General features: G+C 31.9%; 1 protein-coding gene across 3 annotated transcripts; it reads left to right on the forward strand.

Annotated features, from left to right (window-relative positions):
* On the forward strand, positions 4,892–9,217 carry LOC107631079 (bifunctional riboflavin biosynthesis protein RIBA 1, chloroplastic). Of its 3 annotated transcripts, none has more exons than XM_021119409.1 (7): positions 4,892–5,076; positions 5,163–5,469; positions 5,543–5,764; positions 6,487–6,809; positions 7,403–7,532; positions 8,100–8,454; positions 8,488–8,579. In XM_021119409.1, exons 1-6 carry the CDS (start codon positions 5,006–5,008, stop codon positions 8,448–8,450), a joined length of 1,404 nt encoding a protein of 467 aa, XP_020975068.1. In that variant the 5' UTR covers positions 4,892–5,005; the 3' UTR covers positions 8,451–8,454; positions 8,488–8,579. The 3 variants fall into 3 exon arrangements, with proteins under 3 accessions (XP_020975068.1, XP_020975069.1, XP_016189885.1); XM_016334399.2 differs by lacking the exon at positions 8,488–8,579 and adding an exon at positions 8,609–9,217 and having other exon boundaries at positions 4,895–5,076; positions 8,100–8,396; XM_021119410.1 differs by lacking the exons at positions 5,543–5,764; positions 8,488–8,579 and adding an exon at positions 8,609–9,217 and having other exon boundaries at positions 4,893–5,076; positions 8,100–8,396.

The raw sequence follows: 10,254 nt of genomic DNA on the forward strand, positions 1-10,254 counted from the left end.
TTAAAGGTATATATACCTCTCTTTGCTAAATAATTAGGTAAAATCATCTGAAGCATTTTTAGCATCTTTTGTTAGACATGAATCAACTTTGGGAAGAAATTTGAATATAGAGTGAGAAAGCTCTTCCCCCAACTTTTGTTTCTACTCATGGCGAAGGATTTGGGCCAATGTTCTATGTCATTGACGAGCTAGATAATTGTTTAGTGCTGGAGGTGATAAGAAAGAATGATCAGTTGTTCATAACTGACTGCTCATTTGAACAGATTAGAACTTTCTATTTTATCGATATAGGGGCATCTGTTCAATTTAGGTATGTCGGTTTTGGAATTTTTTTTTATTTCATTGTGGAATAAGGACAACCAACCCATCCAAGTTCACTTTGATCCTGACTGCTATGTTCTTGAGTTAATGGACCCAGTGACACTTGATAATGTATCAAGAGTGTTCCACATAAAGTATACCAGGATTGATGAGGACTCATCAGCTGATATGATTGTTCTATCTGGGTCTGAACCATCTGATGATCAGTTTTCATCAGATGGTGATGAAAACAATGATCAAGATGGGACACTGGTAGGGGATAATTCGCATAATCCGATAGATTTGTCTAGTGGAAGCAGTTTATCATTGGAGGTCAACGAACAAAGTAACGCGACAAATGAATTGTCTGATCCTAGGTAATGTTAGATGTAACGTTTTTTCCTTGTGTTTTGGATTTTAATATCATGGGATAGCTTGCTATTTTTTAGTGTAGTGACTAACATATTCATATTATCCTGAATTAGATATGCTTCAGAAGTTTATTATGAAAAGATCATCACAGCTTCGGATCTGGGTCAATCTAGATTGGTAACTTGATCTTAAAAGAGTGGTTTCTTTTTTTTTTTTCTTGCAAGCTTATTGAATGTTCTTCCTAAATCTGTTATTCATTGTGTATGAAAATATTATGTTTATCTTAACTATAAATTATTCGTTGCAGTATTTGGCTTCGAAATGTGCTGCGTATCTTAAAGTATTTGGAGATGGTTCGATTTGGACGATCACTGGTCCAGATTCCAATGTAGAGAAGAATGTGTTCTTTTTCCACTTATTGAAAAGTGGAGGAAGATGTGGAGAATGGAAGTTTGGGGTTGGGTGAAATGAATGTTGTAGAGTATACAATTTAAAGGAGGGGGATAGCATTACCTTGAAACTCGGCTCGATAGCTAACCGGCAAATAGAGTTGTCGATTCAGCGACGTTAGGCCTCCTATGTATAACTCTATTTGATGGTTTTTGTTTATAATTATATGTGATCATTTCTTTTGAAAACACTATTCAGTTGTAATAATTTCTATTATTAATAATAATACTCTTCTTTCATTTAAATGTGAAAGCTATTATATTTATGTGTTTAAATAAAAGAGATCACTTGGACAAAGACATTAAAAATGTCTTTTTTTTAAAACGTTTACATGTGTCATGATATTATTGAATTTTTTATTAAATTGGTTAATAATTTATTTTTTAATAAATCAGAATAAAATCGATTTATTATAACAACAATAATAAATTCAATTGTCTATTATAATTATGAGATCCGATTTGATCTGATTGATTTACATAATTTAAACTGAATTATGTTTAATTTTTTTATAAAAAGACAAATATATCATTAATTTTTGTTTTTAAAAAAAACAAAAAAAAAATAGATCCAGTAGGTTTTGTAAATTGAACGGTTCAACCGAATTTGATAACAATTAGGTTTATTGTTATTGATATTATAAAAAATTTGATTTTATTCTAATTTGTTAAGAAATTTAAAAATAATCGGTTCATTAATACGTCTAATAATAATACAACACATAAGTATTTTTACAAAAAGACAGTTTTACACATTTTTGTGGGAACATCCTCCTTAAATAAATATTAGGTTTTGTTAGTATTATACAAATAATTCTGCAATCATAAGCTGAAGACCACTTATACTAAAAAGCGAAAAAATATAACATTCATTAGTTTTGAGAGATTGGTCGAAACATTTAACAATCTTTGCATGGAAATAAGACAGAAGACATTTTTTTTTTCTTCGTATATATACATGAATACCAAAACTCATGATGAATATGTAAATACCTAAAAGCCACTATACTTTTTTTGTTCTTAAAGATTACAAAAAAAAAAAGGAAAGGGTACTGATATATATCAAGTTAACAATCAAACCATTTTTTTTTTGTTTTGCTATAATTCTCACATGTCTTACTCAACAAAAGCAAGTAATCACACATATCTGATATGTCCTCTGATCAAAAGAAAATAAGAGCCACACACAAAAACTGCAATAATTCCAATAATGATGGAGTTAATATATAGTATCTTTTCAACATAATTGAGTTATACACATGTCATGTTAAGCACACTATGACAGGATGTGCATGTTATATTCACATACTATTATAATTTATTAGTATTTTTTATCCGTATATGTATATAATTGATGCAAGCTGAAATGGGATCATATTATAGGCCCATAGGTATAAAGTAAATTGAAATCAAATCCAAATTGAAAACTTAATATATCAGTTAACAACATAGCTGCAACCTGCAAATTGCGTAAAAAAGTGCTAGCTCAACATGATTCAAGGTGTCATAAACAAATTAAAGATGTAACATGTATAACATAAAGGCATAATTTTCATCTCCCATTTTGCTAAAACTCAATAGCAAACAGTACTACAACATCCTTTTAAAGCCTTCCTTAATTTTCTGCAATCATATAAACGGTATTTCAAGGATTGAATTCATCAATGAAAAATCTAAATCAAAATATGAGAATATGAGAAGGTGGAAAAAAAAAAGAAAATATAAACTTTTGAACTATATTAAAAAAATCCTTTGAAAATTGTAGGTTACCTTTTAGGTAAAAAAATCCTTTTACCTTATACAAAAGTTTACTACCACAACTTAATTAACAACATATCTCCTTTAAGATGAATGTTGATTAAAATTCAGTTACTGAATAAGATAATTCGAAGAGATAGTTTTTCACACAACAATGAAAGGAAAATGTGTTTATCCTATTTCGGACATAGTTGATTTGCCCTTCACACAATTAATGCAAGAAAAAACTTGTTATCACTTATTTGCACAAACAATAATATTACTAAAATACAACTAACCGCTTAATTCATTCATTTATTTGTTTACTAAAAAACAAAGATTAATGAAAGACATTATTGAAACAACAATATTACTGTAAGATCCAATCTCGTTTTTCATCAAAAAGTTAGAACGCAACAAAAAAAATTATATACTCTACAATCTAAAGACCCATATATAGAAAGGCCATAAGGATGAGATAAAATATTTAATTGATTCAAAAACAAAATAAAAAACTTTACTAATTTAAGATATAAGTGAGTTAAAAATATTACACAATTGAAAACCGTTGAACCTCCTAAATATAGACATCTAGAAACATTTGTAAATTCTCAATTTAAATACTGCTACATTACATAAATGCTTTTCACTAATCTCACACGCCAATCATTGAAACTAAAGAAAAATTGTTAAAGCACAGTAATAAATACCATTCTTTAATAAATATATTGTTGAAATATAACTAAAGAGATACATAATCCTTTGTAGGAATTATCAAATGACTGATTCCATGAGCCTGAAACAAATCAAACAAATAAATCTAGAATAAAAACAACTATATTGCATGACATTATGACATTACTTATGATCTTATTTATGAAAATTCAATAACTCATTATTTTTAAGCATCATTGAAACATGCACACCCACAAAAATTTTACTCAACTGGACATTATAGATTTCAAGACTTACACTAAATGCAAATTTAAAATTTCCCAATGAAAAAAAGCGACAACAGTTACATCATACAATGATGATGGCACCAAAGTTTTATATAGTTAAGAGTGATTACACCTTTGACACCAACCTTCTTAAAAAACCATATACAATAACAACACACTAAATTACTTACTCAAACAAAGATAAAGCTTTTTTTCAAATTATTATAAAGTTTCCACACAACCCTAGTATGTATAAATCTAAAAAAAGAAGCTATTAAATCAAAATTTCATATTGAACAAAGTATGGAATGCTTATAAAAAATAACAAATCATTAAAGAATCTTAAAAAACACTAATATTATTATCAATTGAAATGCTTTACTTACAATGATAACTTTGCAAAAATTTATTAATAGCTGATTTTTTAAGGATACTATAATATAAAACAATTCACTATTTTGAATGTAATCAATTAAATGATACATATTCAAAGACAAAAGATAATTAATTCAATGCATATGCATACATATATAAAGGAAAAAATGAATTACTTAGTTGGAATTTTTTTTAATTCTTTTAAATTAATATTCAATTATTATATATTTACATTCATAAATTGAAGTGGTGCCATGCAGAGGAAATCAAAAAAAGAAGAGTGCTATGGTCAGCAACTTTTGTGATTTATAGTCATTAAGTAGTTATCAATAATATTTTTAATAGTGTGAGATTTCATCTAATGATGTGGGATTTCTTTTATTAGTTACATGCTAGCCAAAATTTAATAAAATTACTGGTCTCCTAAACGTTTTCTAAAAAAAATACTTTTAAGGTATATGTCTTTTTTAAATGTTTTTTTGAGAATACAGAAAGTACTACTTTGACATTCTCACTTTAAAATTATTAATAGATAGGCTGAATTTTTTTTAATTAATAATTAATAATTAATAAATAGAACGAAAACAAGAAAAATGAAGGTAAAGTAAGGGTGAAAGTGAGAGGTGTAATACTAGAAAGGGATGGAATTATGTTGAAGCGCGTGGAGTGCATCAGCGCAGACTGTATTTAAGCATAACTATAAATACCATAATGTACACGACAACTGTATTAAACCAACTACCTTCCGTTGCTTTCTTCCACTACGTTTACTCCAACCAACTTGCCTCAATCCCTAACCCAATCCCTTCAATTTAAAACCCTAGTACTTCCATGGCTTCTTCTATTTCTTCTTCTATCAATATCTCCTCGTATTCCTCCACACCACCTCTTTTCCACCCAAGGTAAACTACCTCCCGACTCTATTCATTTTGCGTCCCTCTCTTGCGTCCTTTTGACTTGTTTTTTTTTTTTTTTATGTCTAATGTAGTGCTTCTGCATCCCAACGCTTCAAATTGTTCAATGGATTGCGCCGTACAAATGGACATGCGTTAGATTTCGTGTTTCTCCGACTCTCCTCTAAATTCCCCTCTATTCACTCTGCTATTTCTAGAATTGAAGCTGCAGGGGGAGAACTGCATTCTAATAGGCTAGGCTCTGATGCTGCTGCCAAAAAGGTTGAATCAGTTACGAGAATCAATCGGTTTTCTGATGAAGATGATGAATTTGATCTTGACACTCCCACGCAAGGTTTTGCTTCCATCCCGGAGGCCATTCAAGACATTCGCAACGGAAAGGTTCCTATTTTTCTCTCTCTCCCCCCATTCAATTTAGTTTAACTTAGGTTATTCACTCACACTAGTGCTTCAGATGGTAGTTGTTGTAGATGACGAAGACAGAGAAAATGAAGGAGATTTAATCATGGCAGCAGAGTTAGTAACACCTGAGGCCATGGCTTTTATTGTTAAGCATGGAACCGGCATAGTCTGCATTAGCATGAAAGAGGAAGATCTGGAAAGACTGGATCTTCCACTCATGGTAAACAGCAAGGACAATGATGAAAAACTGCGCACAGCATTCACTGTGACAGTGGTATGTACAGTTAGTACATGCATTTAGGGTTAAGTACGATTTTGAGAGGCAGACAATTTTTTTCGTCCTCAACCTTTTTTTTATATAAAATCACCGCTAAGGTTTAAAACCAAGATTTAAAATCGTCTCATTTACTTAAATATTCAAATTTTGGACAAAATTACCTATAACACAAAAAATTATTAAAAAAAAAACTAAGAAAAAACAGGAGAAAGAGAGTTTTTTTTACCCCTGCAAAGGGGAAGGGAAGAAGAAGAAGCTGTCCGCCGCTGCTGCCTCCATGCGATTTTGTTAATCTTTAAAGATGATTTTGTATGAAAAAAGGGTTTGTGACAAAAAAATTTTCGACCTATACCTTAAGAATCAAAATCGTACTTAACTCTTATTCATAGATTTAGTTTTATGTCTCCATGATCAAGTTCTTCCTTTGTTACTGTTACGTTAGTTCGAGAACAGTGCATAACAAAAATCAACTTCAGGGAAGCATAGTTGCCATGCTATACTTGTATCATATATTTGATTTACCAATAATTTGGTTTATCTTTGATTCGCTGCATTTAGTAGTATTTTTTTGTTACTAGTATTTTACAGACATTTAGCAAAAAGGTTATATTATTATCACATCAATAATTGTTGTGTTCTGATGGGAATTGTTTTTACTGTAATTTAAGAGCATATTTACGTAATATGCTACTTTTGAACAATTTATATTGTATTTGTAGGATGCCAAACATGGTACCACAACAGGGGTGTCAGCTCGTGATCGAGCAACAACAGTCTTGGCCCTTGCATCTAGCGATTCTAAACCAAGTGATTTCAATCGCCCAGGCCATATTTTTCCACTAAAATACAGGGAAGGTGGTGTGTTGAAGAGAGCAGGACACACAGAAGCTTCAGTTGATCTTGCCATGCTTGCTGGTTTGAATCCAGTAGCAGTCCTATGTGAAATTGTTGACGAGGATGGTTCCATGGCACGATTGCCTAAGCTTCGCCAGTTTGCAGAACGCACAAATTTGAAAATTGTATCTATTGCTGACTTGATTAGGTATGTTTCTGTATTTTAGAACATGTGATAAAATTTGCTTAGCTACATGGCCATATTTCAGGGTTTTTTAGGATACTATTAGCCAATTATAATGTTTGCTTGTTATTTAGTTGCCCACGGTATCTCCCAACCCGACAGGTTAAGGACTAATCCGTCGCGGATCAGAGCTCGTTTGCTTGTTATTTATATTTGATTAAGTTGTTCTGCTAGATGGATATTTTCATGTACAATAACGAGTTTTATCCTACTGGATTTGGATTAGCTACATGAATCATTTGACTCTCATAGTATCTGGTCATAACATGAAAAAGTCATGTACTACTGCTAAAATTTCAATCCAGTTTGTTTGTATTCCATCTATAAAATGAAAAATTTATATACCACTAAGAAAATTTCAATCCAGTTTGTTTCTACTCCATTTAATTTCCTGCCTTCAATCCATCAAATGAGATACTTTCAAAATGAACTGTTTGAATTTTCTCATCTTTGTTTCTATTATTTTTTTTTCATGTACTCTATATTTTATTACTTGGATATTTATTGTTGTTTATTTTGTTACACCGTCAGAATATTAATACTAATTTGTCTGGCAGATATAGAAGGAAAAGAGATAAACTAATAGAACATGCTGGTGCTGCTGTTATACCAACAATGTGGGGACCATTTAATGCTTGCTGTTATAGATCACTTATAGATGGCGTGGAGCATATTGCAATGGTTAAGGTAAGTTATATATAGATGTACTAATTACTAAACAGAAAATGTGAGCATGCAAAGCATACTTTAGATCTTGAAAATGTCCTAAAGTCCCAAATAACTAATGTTCTTGGCTAATACGACATGAAATTCTACAGAGTGACTCTAATGTCATAAAATTTTCATTAAAAAACTTCGTGACATTTTGATGTTGTCAAAACCTAACAAAGATAAAAAAAATATATATTTTTGATGCATGACAAAGTATTTTTCTTAAAAAATAAAGTACTTTTATTCAATTTAAAATTTATTTGGATGTCTTTTACAAGAAGTACTTTTATTAAAAATAAAAAAGCAAAAACAAATTGATAAAAAATTTAATATTTAAATTTTAAAAACTCTTTTTAAAAAACCTATCTAGATGTGAAATAATTTGTCTCTTAAAAAAAGATTGATAAAAAAATAAGTACTTTTTCAAAAGCCAATTCAAACTAATCCAAAGATTTACTAGAATTCTTGAAATCTATCATGCTAGATTTTAGCTTGATTCAATGGTTTTGTTTTAGCCATTTTATTATCTTCACTGTTTTACAGGGTGACATTGGAGATGGACAAGATGTTCTCGTGAGAGTACATTCAGAGTGTCTTACGGGAGATATATTTGGATCTGCAAGATGTGACTGTGGGAGCCAGCTTGCTATTGCAATGCAGCAGATTGAGGCTGCTGGTAGAGGTGTATTGGTGTATCTTCGTGGACACGAGGGAAGGGGGATTGGATTGGGTCATAAGCTTCGCGCTTATAACTTGCAGGATGATGGACGGGACACCGTAGAAGCCAACGAAGAGTTGGGATTGCCTGTTGACTCAAGAGAGTATGGAATTGGTGCACAGGTAGATTTAGTAGATTACCGAATGATTGGAATATTGAATGTCTTAAACACTTAGCATTTTACACGTTTAAATTCATTGCGATTTTAAAAAAGAATTACAATATTTCAAGGTCAGCAGCAGCTATTCATCCTATTATTATCCTGAGCAACATAGAGTTTCAGATGTTTTTACTTCATTGAATTGATTAAAATAATCTGAGAATGTGCTTGCAGATACTGAGGGACTTGGGTGTTCGTTCAATGAAGCTGATGACAAACAATCCAGCAAAATATGTTGGGCTCAAAGGTTATGGTTTGACAATTTCTGGAAGGATTCCTTTGGTAGCACTTATTACAAAGGAAAACAGGAGATATTTGGAGACAAAGCGTGTGAAAATGGGTCATGTTTATGGACTTAAATCCAACAGCGAACTGAATCCAGACAGGGGCAATGGTAAACCCGGTGTTGATGATTCTAAGGGTGCAACTAGCCAATAGCCCTCTTTTTCCCTGCCAGCTGCACAAGTGGAAGAGGAGAGTGTAAATGTGTGTTTTTGCAGATGGACCTAAAGAGAGATAGATCACTGGAATCATGAATCTATCTCTGATTCAAATTTTTCCAGCTAGTTGGTTGATTTTTTCCTTGGGTGTTCTCTACTGTATTAGGTTTGCTCAAACAGTTTTTGCTAAAGTATAGTACCATGTAGCATGTATAATAGATTTAGGCATTGCTTGGACAATTTTGCCTTTGTGGTTATATATAGAGGTTTTTAATGTTTGGCAAAATACTTAACATGACGTATAAAGTTGTCGAGTTACAATTAAGAAAAAAAAATTGATTAATATTATTGGTTCTGTTAATATTTTATATTGAACACCTCTCACTTATTAGTTAATTTTTTTAAAGCTGAAAAATATTTAGATGTTGGGTATAAATAAGTTTTCTGTATAATTGGCCAAAAGTCCTCTATATGAAGATATGTTAAATTGAAATTTTTTGGCTCCAAGAAAAATATGTTTTCACAATGCTTGACAAATTGGAAAAATAGAAAAGAGATGGAGGAAGAGAAAATTATTTGATAATGTTTTATGTTTCGTTTTGGCAAGGAACCAGGTTGGATAGCATCATTTTGAATAAATACTAAATAGTATACCAATGGGAGTTAGAACTGGTACATCAACTGCATGAGCGACTAAGGCCAGTGAGGATGTCACCTGAAAATGAGGATACTGTGATATGGAAATTTGATAACACAAGTGTCTTTTCCACGAAGTCCTTTTTGCAGGTAATCCAAACGTTGTCAGAGGAGATCACGAGCTATAGTTTCACCAGTGCACTATGGAAAGGCTTGGTACCCCCAAGAATTGAACTGTTTGAATGGTTTGTGCTAGTTGGTCGAATTAATACTAAGGAGCAATTGACTAGATTAGGAGTTCATATTCATAGTGATAATATTTGCTGTGCCACAAGGGGGTAGAAAATGTTGAGCATCTATTTCTTCGGTGTGAGGTAACATGGTAGGTGTGGTGCTACTGGTTGCGATCCTTTAGTAGTGTTTGGGTTATCCCTGAAACCATGAAAGATCTTTTTGGGAGTTGGATTGGCATGCACGGCAGAAGACAAGGACAGAAGCTGTGAATGGTGGCGTTCTTTGCAGTGATCTGGAACATCTGGTTGGAACGTAATGCCAAAATTTTCAAAAATGCACGGGCAAGTATTGACTCCATTCAAACAAAGACGGTGTTGAGTTACAAAGAGTGGTATGGCTGTGATGGCTTCGGGAGTTGTTAGCTGAGTCGAAGGTGTATAAGGAGATTGGTTGCTTTGTCTATAGCGTTTATGTTTTTATGTTTGTTTGTTTTACTCCACCTTAATGTAT

Source organism: Arachis ipaensis, chromosome B03 (genome assembly GCF_000816755.2).
Source record: "Arachis ipaensis cultivar K30076 chromosome B03, Araip1.1, whole genome shotgun sequence".
Taxonomy (NCBI): Eukaryota; Viridiplantae; Streptophyta; class Magnoliopsida; order Fabales; family Fabaceae; genus Arachis; species Arachis ipaensis.